The 22328-nt window shown below is 55.3% G+C and overlaps 1 protein-coding gene across 3 annotated transcripts; it reads right to left on the reverse strand.

Moving 5' to 3' along the window:
• Window positions 1-5105: 5105 nt before the first annotated feature.
• Window positions 5106-22120, reverse strand: AMOTL2 (angiomotin like 2). 3 transcript variants are annotated; one of them, XM_054595699.1, is made up of 10 exons: window positions 21786-22120; window positions 18277-19071; window positions 15318-15612; window positions 14156-14300; window positions 13693-13785; window positions 10553-10848; window positions 9489-9793; window positions 8503-8720; window positions 7804-7980; window positions 5106-7014 (listed from the first exon to the last, which is right to left on the reverse strand). In XM_054595699.1, exons 2-10 carry the CDS (start codon window positions 19008-19010, stop codon window positions 6956-6958), a joined length of 2322 nt encoding a protein of 773 aa, XP_054451674.1. In that variant the 5' UTR covers window positions 19011-19071; window positions 21786-22120; the 3' UTR covers window positions 5106-6955. The 3 variants fall into 3 exon arrangements, with proteins under 3 accessions (XP_054451674.1, XP_054451671.1, XP_054451673.1); XM_054595696.1 differs by having other exon boundaries at window positions 7804-7983; XM_054595698.1 differs by lacking the exon at window positions 21786-22120 and adding an exon at window positions 21239-21359 and having other exon boundaries at window positions 7804-7983.
• Between the last annotated feature and the right edge of the window lie 208 nt (window positions 22121-22328).

The following is a 22328-nucleotide window of genomic DNA, read 5'->3' on the forward strand; positions in this document are numbered from 1 at the left end:
TCTGAACCCCTGCGAGTTTTGCCTGGGGCTCAGGTACCATCGGACATGGCTGGAAACTGCTGCCCTGATGAAAATCGTTCCACCCTGCTCCTGCCCCTGGTCTGTGCCCAGAGGGAGCCCAGGGATGGCAGGGCCACGCAGGAGCAGCCCTCTTGTGGGGGGAGGGAGTTTGGCTCCACCAGCTATTCCCACGGTTGGGGCTGGCCGGGGCCCACGTGGCCTGCAGCGCCTGGGCCTGTTTCATGGGCCAGCCATCCAGCAGGGCTGGTTCTGGGCTCGCACGCCCACGGCTGCAAGCTCAGCCACTCCTCTCTACCTCGACCCAAGCCCTCAGGCTCGGCTTCTCCTTTTCTGACTTCAAGACTGTACACACAGAATCTCTTTTGTTCTCCTTTACTGCCAGTGAACCGTGGGGGTCTGGCCAAGGAGGAGGGGCATGGGCCTTCTGACCAGAACATCCTATGGGTTTACCACCCTGGCAGTGTTCAAGGCCACTTGTGACTCCAGCACAGGACCATGTGTAACCTCTGTGTAATTAAAAAGGTCAGTTATGTTTTTACCTGCTCTCTCTCAATCGAGCAGAGCCACAGACTACTGTCTGCGAACAGAGGTTCCCTCCTTTGCAAGTATCACCTCTCCTCCCCCTATAGACTTGGGGAGCACAAAGGAAGCTGGAGAGTGGAGGCTGCTGGGAGGAAGTGATGTTCAAGCTGAATTTGGATGGATGAGTTTTGAATAAAAACTCAAAAGAAAGGAGAAAAGGCCAAGAGAGGAGAAGAGATGAGAAAGGCATTCCAGAGAAAAGGAATGGCATGTGCAAAGCCCAGGAGGGAAGAGAGACCCCAGGGCGCTGTGAACCGCTCATCTGTTGTTTATAGAGCTGGGTGTGCATGGGAAAGTGGTGGAGCCCAGAGCCAGAAAAGTTGACAGAGGGGCCAGTTCCTGCCAAGAATACTCTTTTAGCCAACACTTGTGAGATCTGTGCTTGGTTCAATGTGGGGCATGAAGAGTAAACAGATAATAGGAACATAAAGATGTCTGAACACATCCATTGCCTTTATTCATGATTGTACCTTTGGCGCCTGCCACAGTGCTGGCAACGTGGCAGGAACTCCATAAACATATATAACATGAATGAATGAATGAATGAATGAATGAGAAGACCCCTAGAGAAACGTTAGTCTTGCTGAAGCAGAGAACCCAAACCTTAGAGAAAAGCCTTGGAAATGGGGACTGTTTTTCTGTATTTTAAATTAAAGAAGGTACTATGATTTTCAGGGCAAATCCTAGCTGTGGCTTATGCAGTTAGTCACTCTGTGGTTGAGATTTTGGTATTTTTGCTGCTGATGCAACCTGCTGTGAGGATTTCCACAGTGTACTGTTGAGCAAGCAAAGGCTGCAGAGGAGAGGCTGGGCAGGGCCTCCCAGAGCGAGAAAAAAGGCCACACTGATGCAAGGAGAGGCAAACCTGTGCAGGGAAATGTCCACATTGTTGCCCAACCACACCTGGAATGTGCCCCAGGTAGGAGCCTTTGGACTCGCAGGAGGCCTTTATCTGAGGACAGTTCATGACATTTGGCCCACTCAGAATTGAAAGCTGACAGACAGGCCCTCAGAGTAGAAGAGAATGCGTCCCTGCCACAAGTCAGTGATGTGGCTCTCCACGGCACCCAGAGAGTTGACTGTGAAATGTCTCCCCTCCCTCCAACCCCCAAACTCAGTCTGGGGTTGGGGATTTGCTCGGTGGATGAGAGTAGGGTACAGACATGGCCTGGCGGCAGATCTGGTCCTTGGCAAGCTGGTCAGCCCTACAGTCCAGGGCTGCGGTGTTATCTCCCAACTGGATCCCAGGACCCCTTGTTGTGGGTACTTCTGCCCCAGGGGAGTGAGCCACGGTGGGTACCCAGAGCAGTGATTCTGTCTGCTCCAGTCAGAGAAAAACCCCAGCTTCGTTATCTCCAGCTCCAAGACTCACCTGGGAGAGACAAGGAGGGGCCCGAGTCATAGGAGCGTCGCGAATCGCAGGAGCCTCCCAGAGAGTCATTGCTTTGGGGAGACACAAGACCCGTGCCCAGATGCAGGTGTACTGTCCCAGAGGCAGGTGTACTGTCAAGTCAGTGAAGCTTGTGCCTTGAGGAGCTCACCAGACCAAGCCCCTTCCGGGGTCTAATTTTGTATTTTCTGTTTTGCAATCTTTTTCTTAAAGAGAGTCCCCCAAATTACATAAGCTTCAGGTCACACAAAACTGAACTCACCCCTGCCAATGCTTCTTGACTTTGGAAAACCTTGAGCAGACAGTGGGTGCCTGGAGGGAACCTCTGGCCAGGATCGCCGCCCCGGCACCTTGGGGGTAGACGATGGAGGACTGTAGCCCAGAGTAGACAGCGTCCTTTCTGCGGCCCAGGGGAGGTGCTGCTGGAGCTGGCGGGCTGGGCCAGGCAGAAGGAGACCGTCAGCTATAGAAAGGTCAAAAGGCGCCTTTGAGAAATAAGAGCCAACAAGGGCAAATGCACCAGATCAAATACCACTTACAACTCTATATGGCTCATGAGAGGGGCACCTGGTGATCACGCATGGTTGGCGGCTGGCTTAAAATGGATGTTGTGGCATAAAGTACCACTAAATTGTACACTTTAAAAGGGTAGATTTAATGGTGTGAGAATCATAGCTCAACTTTTATAAAGAGGATGCTGAGAGCCTGGTTGCTGTGGTGCTTTCCTTGCAAGTTTGATTCACATGAGCGGCGGGTTCATGAAGGCACTGGTTGGTGCTGTAGTTTCTGGGCATCAGCCACACGCAACAAGGGCTGTTCAGGGACTGCTGTATCCTGGCCAGATCCTCGCAGAGCTAGGAGACGAGATGGTGGCACTTCAAATGAGCTTCCTGTCCAGCTGGGGTCCCTGGAGGCAGTGGGCAACCTAGGCCATACCTGGGAGACTAGGCTCCAATTTGCTGCCCCTGTCTCGGCCCTTTTCTCCAAGCCCTCTGGGACAACAGATGGTTGAGCCAGGGAAAAGTTAATGATTAAGCGGGAAGAGAGAGGGGAGAAGGCTAGGACACACTCACAGGTAGCCTTCCAGGCCTCCGGAACCGTGTGGGGCCTCTTCTGAGCCACACCAGCAGCACTGGGTGGGGGCAGGGCTGCGCCCAGCAGAGAAGCTTAGCCTCCAAAGGGTGCAGAAGAGCCACCTGTGAGACCCAGCGACTGGCCCCTCATTGCCCAGTCCCCCTCATCACAGGTGCCCAGGCACAGGGGCAAACACTCTCCTCACCAGAGCCCGCCCAACTCCACCCCGGCCTGCAGCTCCGCCAGGTTCTGGAGCTTTGTTAGGTTGAAATACAAAGTGCACAGAGAAAAAAGGGCTCCTCAGACCCCACTGGTGGCCATGTGGCTGGAGAGCCCCAGTCCCCTGCAAGGGCATCAGCCAGAAATGTTAGCACCCCTCACATCTTTTTCTATGACATATGCTCAGGCACATGCATGCACAGACACATACACATGTGTATACACATGCTGGGCAGGTCGGGCTGGTTTCTTCATTCCCCTGGTCTGTGCTGAAGAAATATTAAAGTGCCTTTTGACAGACTATTTTTTGCGAAAGACACAGATGTTTTGCAAGTCCTGGGTCAAAGGTGCGGAGGGTGGGGTAGCGCTCCTGTCAGGGCTTATTGCACCTGAGCCTGACAGCCCTCCCAGGGCTCTTTTGAGGGCAGAGTGGAGGTGAACAGGAGCCTTTTTGCTAAGCCAGCTTTTAAAATGCCCTACCATTTTTTTGGATACCATGCCAGAGCAAACGCAACCATGGGCTTGCGTGGCCAAAAGAAGAGCAACATGGGAGCAGAGTTCTGCTATTCAGGCCACCTAGTGCACCCTGAGAGGGCAACCTACGCACACAGCAAACCCCACTCCAGGGCCTGGTAGCAGTGAGGTAGCATGGACGCTGCCAGGCGGTGGAGACAGGTTGAAGAGGGCTGGGGCGACCAAGCGGCGGTGTTTGCGGCCTCTGCATTGCGCTGGGTGGGGAATCCAGCACGGAGAGCTTCCCGCCCTATAGGGCCCATTGCCATTTGCCAAGCTGCTAAAAAAAGAAGTCCTTGAATGTTCTCAATTCTTCTGTTGGACTCCAATTTCTTGCAGGCTCAGGAAGACATGTTCTCTAGGATCCTACTTAATTGCTCACAAACATGGCTGCCGAGCCTCCACACCTGCCCTGGAAAGACTTCACCCATAGCTGCAGGGGGTGACGGTTTCCATCAGATGCCCACAGCCTGTCTGGCTGCCTGCTGCTTTGTGGTCAGACTGACTGCCAGCCCACATCCTGACTGGGAACCTTGGCGTGCCGACTGGCCCATGGAGACAGGTACTGTTTCTGATAGGAGCACACCTGAGGTTGAGAGTGTTTTTCCCTTTTACGGATGGGAGGGACAAGTTTTCCTGCACCTGGGGCAAGAGCGGTAGTGACGCCACAGCGAGGGAGAGGCAGTGCCCAAGAACGTGCCACACACGACACCCTCTGCCCGCATACAGGCAGAGGGCAAGCACAGTGCCGTCTCTCAGAGGGTCCCAGACAACTTTCGGTGCTGGGTGGGGTGGAGAGAAGATAGGAGCAGGGGGAAGGATAAGTCCACCTTCGGACACCCACTCCTACTGTGGAGTAACCAGTGTGTGGCCACAAGAAGCCAGTTATGACCAAGCTACCTGGGGAGACTGCCCAGCTGTCAGACCCTCCTAGGCCCAAGCATCTTCTGTCAAAGGAGAAAAACACCCTTCTGCTCTTTCTATTGCAGCCTTACCAAATTCCCAGCACTGACGGATCCTTGAGGAGATTATACTGTGTATCATCCTAAACTCACAAATGAAAGATCTACCTTGCCCACTGGTACCAGTTGGAAAATGGAGATGAGCTCACTCCTCAGTACAAGGGATGGCAGCGACTCCCAGCCGGCTGTTTGTGGATATGCTCTGGTCACCATTTAAGCAGCAAGGGCCCAGGGGCCCAGGGCAGGGCGTGCGGGTGCGACTCAGTGCGCAGTGGCCAGACACTGTGACATGGGGGGCCCCCACCAAACCCTCACCGCCCCCAACTTTGCTTCCCCTCTTAGTGCAGTCTCACCGGTATAGACACCGCTTTTAATTATTTTTTATTAAAATACTGTTATACCCAGTGGAATGCAACAGCAGTCCTGGTACAGGGTGGCATAACAAAACAGCCATGTTTACATTTTAAATATTTACGATAACTTAAACATACAGACACACATCATGGTCTTTGGCAGAAAATGTTCACAGCACAAAAAATACTTTAAAAAGAAATACCAAATATTAATCCAAAATATATTAAGTTGTTTTTTTTTTCTTTTCACAATATGTTTTTACCTTTTTTTCTTTTTTTCTTTTTGCTTTGTAAACAATGCACATGAACCAAATGTGTTTTGTTTTGTTTTTTTAGCTTTAAGAGGGGTAAGGGGATTTTTAAAAAAATATGCAATTGTCCAGCAAATGCAAATGTTCAAAAAGGAACCATGGGAATAAAAGAACACATACAGAACTTAAAAACAGGAAAGGAAAAAAACAAAGATTCAAGGAGAACTAAACACAGTCAAGACGAACTGCTAAAACCCACCCAGCGCTCCGGGGGCTGAGCTGGGGGGGGGCTCTGTAAGACCAGAAGTCAAAGTCAGCGCTGCTGGCAGGCTGCCACGAGGGCACTTCCCTCTAACTCCAAGCACTGGCCCTGCTTCAGGGCGCTGGGCACGGGTAGGTTGAGGAGCCAGCCTCATGGGTGCCATTTTGTGATGGGGGCTCCCTTCGAAGGACAATTTGAGTCCCATCTTGTAGTTCATTGACTAGTTTTCATTAGCATTGCTCCCTCTCTCAATTCCTCCAAGTGGGAACAAAGACTGATGAGAATGTGGTAACTTCTCCAGTTTCCTTCGAGGGAACCGGTACAGGGAAGCCCACCATGGCAGGTGTCTGTGTGTGGTGGCTCATTTCATCTGGCTCAGGGTTCATATCCAAACCGACAGGATGTCCTAGGGACAGGAACTGTGGAGCCATTTCAAGAAGCTGGTGATTGGGGGCCGGAGGAGGGGGTCCCATGGGCATTTAAAACAGGGATCAAGATGGGAAGAAAAGACAGTATCTCGTGGATCAACCAGTATCAAAATCAATGGGCCAAGAACTTGAGAATGAGGGATACCTGGGAAGCCGGTCAGGACTTACAGGAAACGCGGCGGCAGGGACAAGGGCACAGAATGAGGGGACGAGTCCAAAGCAGCACGCTTCAATCTTCTGCTCCACGAGAAAGGGAATTATATACAAACTGCCCAGCAGATCCCAGTCCACTTAAAGAGCCCTTACTCACTCCAAGTGAGCGGGTAAAGCCGTGGCTTCTGCAGGGCTAACACTTTCAACAGTCCCCGGAAGAAACAAGCCTCAGTGATCCCAAGGAGGCAGTGAGTAGCTGAGGAGCAGATGAGGTTGGCTGGGACCACACTTAGCCAGTGGGGACCAGCATGGCTGACTTGATTACCGAACCAGCCCACCTGGTGCCCACAGGTAGCCATCCTTGGCAATCAGCCCCCTAAACCAACACACCCAACCCCCTTTCTCCCCGACTGAGTGTCGCCTGGACGTGCAAAGGGCACTCAGCTCTCTTCTAGGCCTTCAGTGGCTACCCCAGCAGCGAGGCTTGACAGCAGGTAAAGGCTGAATCCTCATTCTGCATGGGCCTGGGAGGAATGTGGGGCTAACAAGCAGGGTCTTCTGGGGCGCAGGTACTCTCACAGCATCCAAGTTCCCTGTAGCATCCTCTCTAAGCACCTGGGGCCAGACGGTCGATGGGAATGAGTGCCTGGTTGAGGGAAGTGGAGAAGCAGCAGTTGGAGGGACTGCTGGAATGGCCGAGTGGCAGAGGAGAGCAGGGAACGGTTCCAAGTCCCCACGGCATCAACTTCAGATCAGTATCTCCACCATGTCTGACAAGTCCTGGACTCTCGATGCAGTGACAGAGTCTGCAGAGAGACAAGAGCACAGGCACGCATGTCAGCAGGTGTTTCCAGGCCACTCTTTGAAATCCTGGTACACTCTGAAGACAGGATCTTTCTTCATCAACTTTTTCCACCTTAGCTGCCCAAGTACCTAGTTCCCATAACCTGGCCAACTAAGCACAACGCGCTGCTCTCTCTCCGCTCTCCACCCAGACTACCAACCTCCAGTATGCGAGACACATTTGTTTATAACTCTGAACTTCTTGGAGGGCTTGGAAGGAGGGTGGAGAGCCCTGAGGGAGGCAGGCTGCAGCATTCTTTTCATGCCTGTGGTTTTCTGAGATGTGAGGCACAGGCAAATATGCAAAGGCTAATGTGAAAGGGAGCAAAAAATTTAAATGGCATCTTCTCAACTTTCTCCTTCCTGGACTCTTTAAACGAAGCCTTCTAACTTGAGAGTGCCTTGAGGATAACTTGCCAAGCTCCATTATCTTAGATATTTAGATTGGCAATTAATTATGTAAGAAAGACTAGGAAAAGAGGAGATAAAGTGTCTCCCATGGGGTCTCTTTCTTTCAGAATTCTGGATCTGTATGTAATCAGGGTTCTCCATTCCTCTCTTCATGTATCCAACCAGCCCTCGTGTTCACGTTGAGGAGGGCCACACGCCCTGCTCGCCCTTCACCGTGCAGGCTCTCCCGGGAGTGGGGGCAGTGAACAAAAGGGGTCTGGAAAGGGGTCTGGTGCTGCCGTCCGCACCCCAGGGTGCCCTCAGCCTTGCTAGGCACAGCAGCCGGGAAAGTGGGGACCTACCCAGTGAGGCTGTCCTCTGGCCGCTGCTGCAGCCCAGAAGGCTGTCGGGCTCCAGCCCCAGGCAGGCAGGGGTGCCGTCCGGGAGGCCGTCAGTCTGGGTGCTCCCATCTCTGCTCCCGTGCTTGGCATGGGCAGGAAGGGGCGCTGTGGCCGCTGGCTCCTCCGCAGGGGCTCTGTCTGCTGCAAAGGCAGGAGGGTGACAGTTACTGCCTCGTTCACAAGATGTGGCCCCCATGAAGAATACCCCAAGTTTACTGCACCTGCTGGGGGCACAAGGTGGTACGGGTCGCTCTTGATCAGCAAGAATTTAATTAAGACTAAATGCCCGTTTCCACATGTTTGGAGTGGTAGAACCCTTCTTTGTAGATTAAATCTTAAAGTCAGCAGGGAATCTAGAATTTCTATGGCAATTGATTTTAGGAGGAAGTGTGGAAGGGGCTTGCCTCAAAGTGCATTTGCACAGAAAGCTTCATTTTTACTTAGACGGTAAGTGGCTGGCGCTGAGGGTGATGGAATTCACAGAGATGGGGGCAAGGGCACCTCTTTTCACAGTGGGCTGCAGGATCACTGCAATCAGACTATAAGCTGGCTCCCCAGGGAAGGGGTCAGGAGGCCCTGGATCCTCGAGCCTCATTTCTGGGAGGAAAGGCCCAAGAGCAACCTCCCCTTCTGCTATGCCACTCATGAGCCCCTGCTCACCTGCAGCCAACCAGGCAGGGGCGTCCACTTGCCGCTCACTAGAGGAGAGCCCCTGCCAGCCCTGGGTCCCGGCTGCTGCGGCTGCGAAGATAGATGGCACGGACTTGGCGGGCCTCAGGGAGCCCTGGGCGGCCTTGCTGGGGTCTTTCCGGGAGCGCTGCTGAAGGACCTTGATCACTGCATCCTTCTCCAGGATCTGGGCATGGAGCACTTTTAACCTGAAGGGAGAGGTCATGCCCACATTGGTAAGACTCACAGATCCAGCAGCCTCTACCCTTCCCACCTGGTAACAGTTGGAGGGAAAGCCCTCCCTACAGCCAGGCTGGACCGAACTGCCCTTGCAGCAGGGCCAGGTGGGGTCTTCATGAATGTCATCATAGCTTTGGATTTGGATGCTCTGAATACCACCCCTTCTTATACCAGCAAAGGCAGATCATCAAGGGGTGGGTTCCAGATTCAGCTGATGGTAGCAATGGCAACTCTTATTCTGGGATGCGACACCCAGGAGCTGCTGACCATCAGACAAGTTCTGCTGATGTGCTTGTGCTTTTGAGTCAGATACAGGTCAAGTGAAATCTCGAGGGACCTCTGACATTATTCTTGGAGAAAAAGTATTAACTACCTCTAAGCCAGGGACCCAGTCCACATTCCTTCTGGGTGGTACATGGTGTGGACTCAGTTGGAAAGTCTCAGCCTCCGCTTCACCAGGTGGAAGGGGAGTAGGTAGAGGCCCTGGGCCTTGGACGGCACCCAGCACCTGCACATCCAGGGTCTCCGGGGCAGATCAAGGGCTCAGTTGCTATCTGGGAAAGAACGTGCCTACAATGCCCAGTGTGCCAAACACACAGGGTCACCTCAGAAGTAGAAGGGACAGCTGAGCCATGTGGGGAGAGGGGCCTGTTTATCAGAGATGAAGGACATGGCAGAGACTGGACATTGCTACCTCCCACCCTCTTCTCTGGTGCCCCTGGCCTGCAATGTCGAACCTGCTTTCCATCTCCTGCTGCCTGTGGCCGCCGGTGAGCAGGCCCTCATTGAAGCTGCTGCTGGGCGAGGGCTGTGGGGAGTGTCGGATGAGGGTGGTGTCGCGTTGGGCGGCAGCTGTGGCCGCTGCATCCATTGCAAACTGCCTCATGGCACGTTCCTCCAAATACTTCTGCTCCCACTTGGTCATGTCAGCCTCCAGCGCCAAGATCTGCTCCTCCTTCTCCCGCAGTTGCTCTGACAGCCGCAGGGCACTGAGCTCTGGGGACCCGCCACTGCCACTGCCACTGGGGGTGCCGGCCTGTCTCTGCAACGCAAGGAGCACTGTGGTCAAGGACAGAGGTTGAGGTGTGCCAGCCATTGGAGCTCACCCCACAGGAGGGCTCTCAGCTATGCCTGTGCTTCTCTAACCACGCAGCACATTCCCCTCCCACCCTGCTTCCACCCAGGGACAAAGGAGGCGGCCCAGGTCTACACATCCCTGACCTGCATCCTGTGGCCAAGGTACAGGAAAGATCGGGTCTGCCTCTGCACGGGTGCCCACATAAATTATCCTCCCAACTGGGGAAGGGGTGCTCTTAACAACGACACTGGGATAACAGGTGTAAACTAGGGCAGAACTGAGCATACCAGGAGGTTTGCTCAGCCCACCTCTGTGGGGAAGGGGAAGGTTGGGAGTGGAAACAGAACTCCATCTGGTTTGTAAATACCAGTTATTTACACAATCCAAAGGGAGGATAAAAGTTTAGGATGGGGTGCCCATCTCTCTTCTCTTGAGGCAACACATGAGAGTTGACTAGTCTTCTACATCAAAGAGCCTGAGCTACTTTCTCAAGGACGCCAACGCCTGCTGCTCCTGAGGACATCAACACTCGGCCGGGCGAGTGGCAGAGCCTCTGCTCAGTAGTGGTTGGGAGAAGCCTTGCAGCGAGGATGAGGAACAGATCACCCTTGCTTTCCAAGGTGGGCCTAGACCTGGTCTGTGCAGGGGCTCCCAGGGACTTTGGAACTAGCCTTCTCAGGGGCCACCGTAGCTCCACCACCTCCACAGGGATCTCCAGCTCACCTGCTGTGCACGCAGGGCCTTGAGTTCCTGCTCCAGGCGAGTGCGCAGACGTAGCTCCAGCTGCTCACGCTTCTCACACGCAGCCTGCAGCTGCCCCAGTGCCTGCTGCAGCCGCTCCACCTTCTCCACGTAGGCCTGCTTCTTGCGCAGCTCCTCCTCAGCTCGCGCCGCCCGGCCCTGGGCATTGCTCAGAGCCTGCTCCAGCAGCTCGGCCCGCCGCCGCTGGTCCTCGATAGCGCCACGCAGCAGTGCTATCTCCCGTTCCAGCTTCTCCTGCTCCTGCTGCTGCTCATAGCCTGCAGGGAGAGAGACAGGCTCTGTCAGCGTGTCAGGAGGCTGCCTGCCTTGCTGGAGGGCAGGAGGAGGGACTGGCTCTGGGGCCTGTCTGATGCACTCAGAGGCAGTCTCTAGAGTAGAACCATCACAGCACAGTGGAATTTTCTGCTGCAATGGAACTATTCTAAACTCTGTCCATCAGCGCAGTGGCCACTTGGCATGTGTGGCTTTTGAGTACTTGAAATGTAGCTAGCTTGAGAGAGAAACTAAATTTTCATTTTATTTAATTTTAATTGATGTTAATCTTTGAGCCACGTGTGGCTAAGTACCTAGCCTATAGGACAGGACAGGTTCTGGAACAGAAGGCTGGAGGCTTGGGATCTGGGCAGGCAGAAGGGAGGATTCATTTACTTCCAAGGGAGGAGAGGGAGGACACCGGGGACCCAGGTCAGCAGCTCAGGCTCACTCTGGATTTCTGAAGGCTGGACCCAAAGCTGGCCTCATTATTTGATGTAGAGGTAAAAAATGGGGAAGATCAGTATTATTGAAAATTGAGCTGTTCACAGTAGGCTGGCTTCGCATTCAGTGAGTAGGGTGGAGGGGGCAGTCGAGTATGGCAGACTGAGAGTTTGCACCTAGAGACCATACCCCCTCCTGTGCAGGTCCCCTGCTTACAGAGGAGGCCTGTATCTCAACCCAGTCTTATAATCATCCTGTCTTAGAGCTCCAGGTGACGAAACTGCCGAGGGGTACAGAGTGAGGCGAACCAAACCTCTGCACTCCAGGGAGGGCAGCGTGTGACCAGAGCAGCCAGAGCTGGAGAGCTGTGTGACCTGCCCAGTCGGAAAAGCAGATGGCATTGGTGATAAGGATCACACTTCCCTACTAGTGGAGGGGGGTTGGGGAATTGAGGTCAACCAGAGACATTTCCCCTGAGAAGTCTGTTTTCCCCATAGCTATTAATGAGTAAGGAAGAGCTGCTTGACTTTCCTCAGCCCTTGGAGAGGGGAAGGAGGTCTTAGCTTTCTGCTTCCAGTAGCTTCCTGCCACCTAGCACAACCTCTGGGGCCTTGGCAGGGACTGAGAGTCTTCAGGTCTCAGCCACCCCTAGCCACCAGAAAAAAAACAAGGGCCGGCCAGTAGGGGAGGGGAGCTCCTGGTGCGGGGGCAGAGAGCCTGGAGGGGGGAAGAGGGGAGGGGAGGGTGGCCGAGCAAGCTGTGGAAGGAGCAGGAAAGCGCCCTTTGCCTAGAGAGAGGCCAAGGCCCCCCACCTGCAAGCTCCAGTCTCCCTTTGTGTTCACTCTCCCCAAAAGCAGCGGGCGTGGAGGGCCGAGTAGCGAGCAGCAGCGAGGAGCGGTGGGGGGACAGCCCAGAGTGGAACAGCCCAGCGGCTCTGGAATGCCAGGCATCCAGGTCACCCGCGGCTGCGAGATTACTGGCTCCAGCCAGGAGCCAAGAACAGCCTGGCGCTTGCTCCCCAGGGAGCGGAAACGCCTCCAGGCCGGCTCCCCCACGCCCCTCCTCTGCTGGCTCCCAGAAAGTCGCCTGTGACTTCCTTTGTTTGGCAGATCCAGGGCCCAGAAGAAGGCCCTTTCCTACTGGACACCCCCATTCTGCCTCTTCCCAGCAACTAGCCTTCTGCAGACTCCGGAGGGCTGCCCCCTCCCCTTTCTATGGCACCACCATCACCTCCCTCCCAGGCACTCGGTCCTTGCCGCCTCACCCTACCCAGATAGTACATCCTAGCGTACCTCCTGCCCCACCCCCACACCCCCTTTAGGAAAGAGGGACTGCCAGCCAGAGCTCACTCCTCAGGCTGTCCGGCCATTTCTGGTCACCCCCTACTAGCTGTGCTGCCCACAGTAGGGTTCCTGGTAGGTTCCTTGATTCCTTCCTCAAGGCCACCCTCACCCAGACACCACCCACCCCCATTCCTCTTCTGTGCACATACACGCGGCTATCACTATAGCACAAAGTAGGAGCTCTGTGCTTCCTCTTTTTGCCCATGGCACCTCTCCCTGAACCTTCCAGCAGTTTCTTAACCTGTGGCCTCCTCTCCACCCCTGCTATTCCCACTGAGCCCCACTCTCTGGCACTGGGTCCCTTTAGTCACTGGTTCCCAGGCCCAGGGGCACGTGTTCCCTTCAATCTGTGGTTCCCTAGATTCTGTTCCTTCCTCAAGCGCAACCGCTCTTCAGCTCCCCGCCACAGTATCTTCCTGTGCCTGTTCTCACTCTCTGCTCAACACCTGCCAGGTGCTTAGCACAGTTCTGATGAACAAATGACGGAATGGAATAGCCAATAATAAACTCATCCACTCTTCAAGGAGACTTCACCACCCCCTTTCGATAAGCCGCCCCAATCTCTTTTTTAGGCGGCACCGGTTGGTTCAGACATTTTTGCCGTCTTCAGGTGCCTCCCTGCTCCCCAGCTTCTCACGTGCCCGACGGGCACCCCTACCCTTTCTGTTGCCTGAGCTCCCTGGGAAACTCAGACTCTTCCTCTCTTTCGTCTCACCGTCTCCAGGGCAACCCTGCCTCCTCCCTGCCCACTACAGCTCTGCTTCCGAAGGACACTGCACTGACAGTCAGCACCACAACTCAGCAAGTCGCTGCTCCCCAGCTGTCCCTCTTGTATCCACTGATCTCCCCAATGTACAGAGAGCAGATTTTACTCTTCTTTGGAAGCCACCCCTCCACTCCCCAAGTCCAGTACAGTGCTGGGTGCATAGTAGGCATTCAGTAAACCTGTGCTCACAGCATCGGTTTGACAAGGGAAAGATCCAATGCTCCCCGTCCAAAGGGGCTGTTGTGGCCCCACTACACACACATCTGGCCAGGCTTCTCGGGGGGACCCCCACTCACTCTGAGCAAGCAGCTTGGCCACCATGTCCTGACTGCCAGCCTGGGCCTCCTGAGTCTTGCTTGCCAGGCGGCGGTTTGCAGATTCCAATCTCTCTGAAATAAAGGAAAGATGTTTGAGTATTAAATGAAGCTGCCTGCCCACATGTCCCCTGGGGTCCTACGGGGCTGCATCCTCCAAGCTGGGGATGGGCTCAAGGGGAGCCCGTGGATCAGCTGAGGGCCTAATGAGGAGGGAGTACCTGGGACCACACAGATGAGAGCTCCCTGAGAGGCTTCAAGGTCTAGAAGTCAGAGACAAGCATCTCCCTGTCAGGGTGGCCCCCAAGGGGTCTCAACCTGGCCCCTTTGAGTCAACTTACACTCCTTTTTGCGGAGGACAGAGATTGTGAATTTTCCCCCAGAATGGAGGAACCCGTCCCTCTGCAGACACTCCCACCCCTCCACCTGGTAGACCTGGCCTCACCTCTAAGATCCCGGTTGAAGTCCTGCAGCCTCCTCATTTCACTGTCCATCTTGTTCCGCATGGTCTTCTCCAGGGCCTCCCGCTTGGAAGAAGCCCTTGTCAGGCTCTCGTGGGCCTCAGAGAGCCGCTGGATTTCGCTCTCCAGCTGCAAGAAGCAGATGGCAGAGTTGAAGGAAGGGAAAGAGTTCCCAGGGGGTGTGTGCCATCAAAGCCCTCTCCACAGGCCCAGGCTGATCCGCTCTCCCTCAGAGGTGAGAGAGGGGAGGATAAAAAGCAAGAGCAAAAAAAGCCAGGCGGAAATAGTGCAGTGTCAGAAGCTTGCAGCCTCAGGGGTGCGTGCACCAGACTACATGCTGGGAGCAGCACGCAAAGGTCCTGTGAACTGTCCCAAGGTCCAGATGCTTAGTGAAGCCAGGACTAGGTACTTTGGAAGCAGATGCCTCCGGGGAAAAGCATTTTACTTTTGTCTGGCTCCTGCTGAGAAATCTGAGCCTAGTGGGCCAGGAGTGGGCACAAAAAGATTCCATCCATATTCCGAGGTTTGACCTATTTTAGACACCACAGGACAGCCATGGGAGGCTTGAGGCCTCCTGCGAAAGAATGGGGCACTGGACCCCAGCCCGAGCTGCCTCTGCCTGGCATATTTGCTCCTCTGGCCATCACCATCCACTGCAGAGCCAGCCTGGCCCAGCTGCCCCTCCCACTTGGCTGCTGGCAGGTTCCGCACGTGCTCCTAGCTGGCCTGTGATTCCAATAAGTCGCTGGTTTTTTCCAAGAGGAGGGGCTTTCTCTTCGGCCAGGCTGGGCCTAGAACAGACTTGCTGTTGTGTGGGGGACACAAAGGGCTCTCTGTGGGAGGTGTCCACAGGAGGGGAAGGGTGTGAGTGTGAGGGAGCTGGTGAATGAGCTCTTTCTAATCACCACTGGCCAGCAACTGCTCATGCTCCAGATCTGCTCTACGGCCTCCCGGCTGCTCCCCAGCTGTCTGGAATCAGCCAGGGAGGGTGCGTGAGGGATTAGGAGGCGGGAGGCAGAGGGACTGGTGAAAAGCCCAGCCGGACAAGCTTTCAGACTCTGTCACCTCCCCTTCGACTCCCCACTCCCCATTCAGCCTTCAAGTCCTTTCCTCCCCCTGCCCCTCGAAGGCCCTGGCAGGGCCTACCTTCTCTATTCGGCCAGCCTTCTCCGCTGAGCTCTCCAGCTCTCTTTGTAGCCTCTCATTGTCCCTCTGTAGCCTGGCATTCTCCCTCAGCACAGTCTCCATCTGGGCCAGCTGGGCACTGCCCGAGGTGGCCTGGGTGCTTCCTGGACCCTCCACCCCAGGTGGGCTGAGGGAGACTAGTGGGCCATGGCCAAGAGCAGCTGGGTGTGAGGGTGGAAGGTGCTCCTGGGGTTGTTGCAGGTACTGGTACTGCTGCTGCTGGAGGAATACAGGAGGCATCTGGGCCTGCAGGATCCTGGGGAACAGAGGAGATGGTGCTCAGAGACTGCACAGACCCCTACGGCTCCCACCCGGAGCAGCCCTGAGTCGGCCCAGCCCTCCTGGGTGTACTAGAAAGACAAGTCAACTCAGCCTCCCTACAGTGGGGAAGGCCTTTTCCACAGGGTGTCTACCTAATATCCTCAAGGGCCAGGAGAGCAGACCTAGAGGGAATTAAGGTCAGAAGGCTTATTTCACATCTGGCCTCACTGAGGCCAAGGCCTCAGGGATCCACCTGAGCAGGCCCCGACTTCCTAAAGACCCGTGCTTAAAGAAGGCATCTTAAAAAATGTGCACTCAATCCTTCTAATCAAAAGCAGGTTCTTTCTGGGTCTGGAGGCCACATCAGCCGTGGCTGAGCACACAGAGCCTTCCAGGAGGCCCCTGGGCCACTTGGTGGCTGTGCCCCAGCAGCTACCTCTGTCTGTCATGAGCCTCTAGTTTCAGGCATTACATGAGCACCTGCCGGGGCAGCACACTCACGGTTTTCCCTGCCTATTTTGGGTCCCTGGCAGAAACATTTTTAGAAGACTGCAGCTAAGGTTAGAGTGGCGAGACAGATGTCAGGGCGAGAGTCTGAGCTCCAGAGTCTGACAAAATAGACATTTAAATCCCCAAGGTGCCGGCATGGCTCTGCTAAATCACCAGGGCAGGCATCTAGCTTCCAGGGGGTTCGTCAGGGCCACACGAGGCCTCGCAGAGCACTGGGCCTCAGCAGGCGCTGCCACAATGGCGGCCCACCCTCCACCTCTCCTAGTGGTGACCGCAGTTCGCTCTGTTTAAAGAGTAAATGTGACCCGAACCCCGCATTTTCTTAGTGTAGGGGCTGCCTCTGGACTACCACAACAGCCTGAGCGTAGGGACCATGTTCCCCTGGCTCCTGGCACTGGCAAGCCTCAGGGTCCCATGTCAAGGTAGGGCGCAAAAAACAAGAGGTACGGGGTGAGGGGTCGGGGGGGTAACACAGACCCTTTCTGGCGTCTGAGACTCCCAATGTAAGAGAACAGACTGTCTTAGTTATACCAGAAATTGTCCAATTCCCAGAAACCCCATGAAAATGGAATCCCACTTCTGGGTCCATCACCTCAGTACACATGGCCACCGCCTTCCATCCCTCCCTCCCCCTGCAGCCTTGCTCCCCTGTTCTTTTCAGGACCCTAGGCTAAGAGACCCTGCCCCCAGGCCCCAACAAACCGTCCGCATCTGAGCAGCCCACAGGAGCACCTGGGCAGACGTATTTCTCTTCCTGCCTAAGGTATGGCTTCCTGCGGGAGCTGAGCAGAGGGTCCCCACTGGAATGTCCAGGCTCTCCCTGCACTGCTAAATGTGGCCTTCTCGGGGTCACTCCATGCACTTGTTCCCCCTGCACTGGGCCTGGCAGACACAACTGGCATTCTTTGGGGATGACTTAGCTCCCAGAAAGAATAGAGTCTCCTTTCCCTTCACACTTGCTCTCCCTTCCCCTCCCCCTCCCTCTCTTTTTTTGTTCTCCTGCAAACAGTCTACTTCCTTTCCACGATATTATCTTTTCCTGACAGGGTTCAATACAGCTGGTCCCAAAGAAGAAACCACGACTCAGCTTCCGATACGCTCCCCAACCCAGCCCTGAGAAGGGAGATAAGGTAGGGGGCCTGAGAGCTAGGAGTTGGAGAGAACCCACAAGGCTCTGGTTCCTTCGATACCAATACCCTTGCGTCACTCATTTCTCGAGAGCAAGGAAAGGCCAAATGGTGGGAAAGTGGGTGACTAAATGAAGACTCAGCAGGCATGAAGAGAAGCAGACTCTGACCTGGGGCCACCAAAGGAAGGGAGCCTACAAATCCTCAGGCCCCTCTCTGGTGGGGTTTCCTGGGCCCCCGAGGGGATGATACAATGTGCGTGACATGAATTATGTGTCGGCTTCATTTCTAGGAGCATGTACTTCTGCAAAGTCTCTGGGCTCCCTGTCTCCATTCTAGCCCCTTAGGATCCACTCTCTGCAGGCAGCCAGAAGGGCCCTTTTGAAAACGTAAGCCAAATCACATCCTCCAAAGGCTTCCCTTCACTTCGACTTAAACGCCAAGGCCCCCTAGGAGCCTCTCCTGAGCCCCCAGAGAGGGGCTTGTCTGGACCCAGAACCCTCTCCCCCTACAGGCTCCAAACACATGAAACCCTTGGATAAACATGAAAGGGAATAAACAGTAGAGACAGGGCAGCTTCGGCCCTGGTGTAGAATTGGGAGAGATCTCTAAGGAGACCATCTGGTCCTTCCTGCCTCCAGATACTCACAGAAAGCACTGTCCAGTTGTTAAAAATCTCCAGAGTTTGGCAATGATTCCCAACTGTCTTCAGGAAGTTGTTTCTGAAACCTAACCTTTAACCCCCTGCTGTAATTCATGCCTTCTGGGAACTCTAGTTACTTGACTGCTATAGCTAATCAGACAGCGGTGTCCATTTCCGAATTAAAACAAGGGATGTCCACTAAGTTCTCATGTGACCTTGGCTAAGTCCCTCCCTCCTCTGGGCATGAGCCCCTGACTCTTGGGAAGGAGGGGGTTGTACCAGCCTTCCTCTGGGGCTTGCCAGGCCTGACACAAGGGCCCCCTGGGAGAACTACCCTGAAAGGAAGTCAAGAGCTTGAAAGACCAAGGTGGGCAGTTACCTGACTTCAGCATGCTGGAGGTGTGGGCTGCCGCGGGCGCGGTACCGCGGGTCGGTGACAGCAGTGGTGGTCTCGTGAGCGAGCACAACGTGTGGGTACTGAGGTGGAGGTCCACGGAGCTCTGGGCCCTCGGCTGGGGGGCCCCTGGGTGGGGGGCCCTGCTGGTTTCGGGCCAGCTGTGGGAAGCTGTGGGAGGAGCTCATGTGGCTGGGGGCCCGGGCACCGTTCCTCTCCAGGGACAGCTGCAGGAGCCGTTCACTCAGAGAGCGCACGTGCCCGTGCCTCAGCTCTCGCAGGGCCTCGTCCTGCCTCCGATGGCCTCCAGGGGCCCCTCGGGGATCCTGATCACCAGCAAGTGGCCGGGGCCCTGCCTGCTGGGCCGCATAGTACTGCAAGTGCGCTTTTGCCTCCTCGTAGGTGGGCAGCTCCTCGCCCTTGCTGGGCTGTGGGCACAGCCGGTAGAGAGTATTCTCTGCCAGGTGGGTCTCACCGCCCTGGTGCTCCTGGCCCTGGGGCTCCTGCCTTGTGGCCTGCTGCAGCACCTGGCCGTCTTCGGGTACCAAGATCTCCAGGGAGGCTTGGGGGCTGCCGGTGCCCCCAGCTCCAGCCCCGCCCCGCAGGGCCTGCTGCTGGATGGCCAGCAGCGTGCGTGTCTCAGTCAGGTTGCCATAGCGCAGCTGCTCCTGGATGAGACGGTGTAGAACTGTCCCAGAGGAGTCTTCCAGAGTCCTCATGCTTCCTCAGCTTGTACACACCTGCCTGGACAATAGCCAGAGGCACGTGGCCCCAGGGCACCTGGGAAGAAAGAAAGAAGAGCAATGAGTGGGAGTACATGGGAAAGGGGGGAACTTTCCATTAGAGTCAGGTCCAAAGCATAGTGGTAAAGGACAAGGCTTAGAGTGCCACACAAACCTGAGTTCAAATGACAGTGCTGTCCCTACTGATTAAGGCAAATGATCTAACCTCTGAGCCTCAGCTTCTTGATCAGAAAAATGTAAAGAATAATGCTTCCTGCATGGAGTTGAAAACTGAAGGATGCAATGGCTGTTGAGCTCCTGGTGCACTATAAATCTTTGATAAAGGATTGCCAGGATAACTATACTCATGGAGACTTACTATGCCTTAAAGGACGCAAGTACCGAGCAAGTAATCAACCAGGAACCATGGCCTCCTGCAGTCAGCCACCCAACAAAGGGCCTGATGAGAGGCTCCAAGACAGGCCTAGTTCAAATCCAACCACTGAGCTGTCTAGTCCAGGGGTGAACGGGGCCCCACTTTATTGGCAGGCGATAAAGAATGAGTCTAGTCCAGAAGAAGGCCCAGGCAGACAGCCTCCAGCACCCTTTAGAATGAGGCAGGCCTGAGACTCAGCCTTGGCACAGCTAACTCACCACTCGTTACCCTGCAGAACCCTCCCTGTCATGGAACGACCTTGGCAGTCACTCTGCAAGGTAAATGGGAAGGAGAAAATGCATATGGAATGGTGAACAAGGGAAGAAAGAGGAGAGGCTACAATAGGACAGTGGTTTTGTGACAGGAGGCAAAAAGGTGCCACCCATCAAGGTTTGTGGGTCAGGCCTGTAGCCTGTGTGTTGACAGTATCCGCATGGGAGCTTCAGGAAAAAGAAAGGATGAACAATGCCTCTGAGTTTACAGTTACGGCCCCCATATCTCTCAATCTCTCCCATACCCCCTCTTCTTGGAAAAGCGTCCTATGGTCCTCTGGCCACATAGTAGTTGTGCACTGAACATCTTCACATCAGTAACACCCACTTGAGCCCAATGAAGGAGTAAGGGAGCAAGGGGAAGGCTCTTACTCTCAGGGACCTGGAGCTGGAGGCTGGGGGCTGTGACTGCTGGTAGATTATTTCCTGAGGAAGGTGTTCCTTCTGAGCTTGCACTCCCAGCAGCTCATGCTTGGAAGCCTGCCTGCCTCACCAAGCTTCCTTTCCACAGCCTCCTCCAACACAAACCTCCCAACTGGGATTCAGGAAAAGCCAAACAAAGCCCACACCTCCACAGGTCCCGTGTGTATGGGAGGAGGGGCAATGAGAGGAATGTGGCCCCTCCTCTGCCATAAAACTAGACCCAGCGCCTTCCTGCAGTTTGGACTGGGTGGCTTGACAGAGCAGCCATTCTCAATCCATTCCCATAGCTGAGGAGCAGGAGATGAGCCTGGAGGGCATCTCTGTGCCCATCCTTCCTGGCACCCAATCATGCCATCCCCTCCCCCCCCATACACACACGAGGAGTGGAGATACAAGACTCCAGAGCTACCAGAGGCAATTCAAACAGGAATCAGTTCGCCCTAGAGCAGCGATTTTCCAACGATGTGCCAGGGCAGGAAGAATGGTGTACCGCAAGAATTTTTGAAACATGAAATACCTGGCTGATTTAGCAAGGGGCACTGAGCTTTACCCTTAGATTGTCAAATAAAAAAATGACAAAGCCAACACAACAACAGCCGTCCGATGAGAACGAATAAAAATTCTACCTTTTTTGTCAAATCAGCAAAAAATATATTTGTGTGTGTCGCAGAATTTTAGTACATTAGTATTTGTGCCAGCAGATTAAAATGGTTGAAAATCGCTGCCCTAGAGTTTTACCCACCAAGCAATGCCTAAATTTATCACTGCCCCCCCCGCCCCGACTCCGAAGAGGAAGACTGGGACTACAGAGCTTTCCGGACAGATTCCAGACCTCCTTCCTCCAACAGTGTCTAAGAGCAAGGAACACCTCTTTCGGGGCCTCTCATCCCGAGTTTGTCCTCGTCAAGACCTTCAGATGCACATCTTTTCAGCGGAGCCATTACTAAAACATGCGACCCCCGCCCCGAGCCCTTCCCCGCCGGGCGCACTCCGGCTGCGCTAGCGCGCTCGGTTCTGTGAAGCCCGCCTCCCCGCCCCCCACTTTCTAATAGAACAAGCACTCATTTCTGGCCTTTGCCTGGGCTGACGCCCACCTAAAAAACCGGAGTTAGGGTCTCTCCAACCGCACCGGACTCTCGGTCGACCACAAGCACTCTGAGGCTGTCGGTGCGCCTAGAGCGAGCTGGCAACGGTAGCCGGTGGCCCTGAGAGGTCTTTTTAAGTGTCGCGGGTCCGCCTCCTTCCCTCCTTCGCCAGCCCTCTTTGTTTTCCGAATGCTCCAGCGCTGACGTCACCGGGCTGGACGGCAAGCTGCATTCTTTTTAAGTGAGAGCCAATTCGTGGCTCCAAAGATTTTCCAAGGAAGACAAAGAGGAATTCTTGGGCTAGTTGGGGACAAAGGCACCTGTAACCTCTGCCTTATCAGATCAGCCCCCAGGGCCCTGAGACTTAAATTCGAAAAGCCACCTCTTGCCCTGTTTTGCGTCTTTCTCCCAGACCCGCGACCAAAACACGAACGAACCCCATTCTCCCCACTGGCTGCCCTTTTCCCCCAACCCTAAAGGACCTTCGAGCCTTCGAGAACTCCCTCATCCTGGGCGCACGACACGGCGCCTGCGGGGCAGAGTGGCCCTTGCCCACCTTTGTCGCTGCCTGGAAAGGGCGCCCTGCGCCCTGAGGACGCTGGGTCTGCCGGGCTCCTGCTCCCGGAAGAGGCCAGGCCACGCTGGACCTCGGGATTCGGCTGGGTCGCGTCTTTGCTGGCCCGGTGCGCTGCCTGAAGCGCCGATCGGCCCTCCTTACAGCTGAGGTCCGCGGGTGCTCGGCGCGGTCAGAGCTGACGCCCCAGCCCGGCTCTGCTCGGCTCAGCTCGGCGACGGAGGTGTGCACTGGGCGGTGGCGCGGACGCTCTGGCCGCTTAGGCTCCAGCGCGCAGCCCCAGGGTCAGCCCGCGCCGGAGGCGGCTGCTATGCCAGGAATGTGAGAGTTTCAGGTTCCCCCTCGGGATCAAAGCGAACCACAAATAACCTCTCAGCGCGCCGCCCTCCTCCGCCCTCCGCCTCCTCCCGCTCCCTCCTCCCGGCCCCCGCCGTCCTCCGGGGAGGCGGCGCTGCAGACCAGGCGCGGGGCTGGCCCGGAGCTCTGTTCCTGGGCTGTCCTGGGCCCTCCAGGACGGGCTACGAC

Source organism: Pteronotus mesoamericanus, unplaced genomic scaffold, assembly GCF_021234165.1.
Source record: "Pteronotus mesoamericanus isolate MK-2021 breed Mesoamerican mustached bat unplaced genomic scaffold, CSHL_Meso_final scaffold_54, whole genome shotgun sequence".
In the NCBI taxonomy this organism is placed as follows: Eukaryota; Metazoa; Chordata; class Mammalia; order Chiroptera; family Mormoopidae; genus Pteronotus; species Pteronotus mesoamericanus.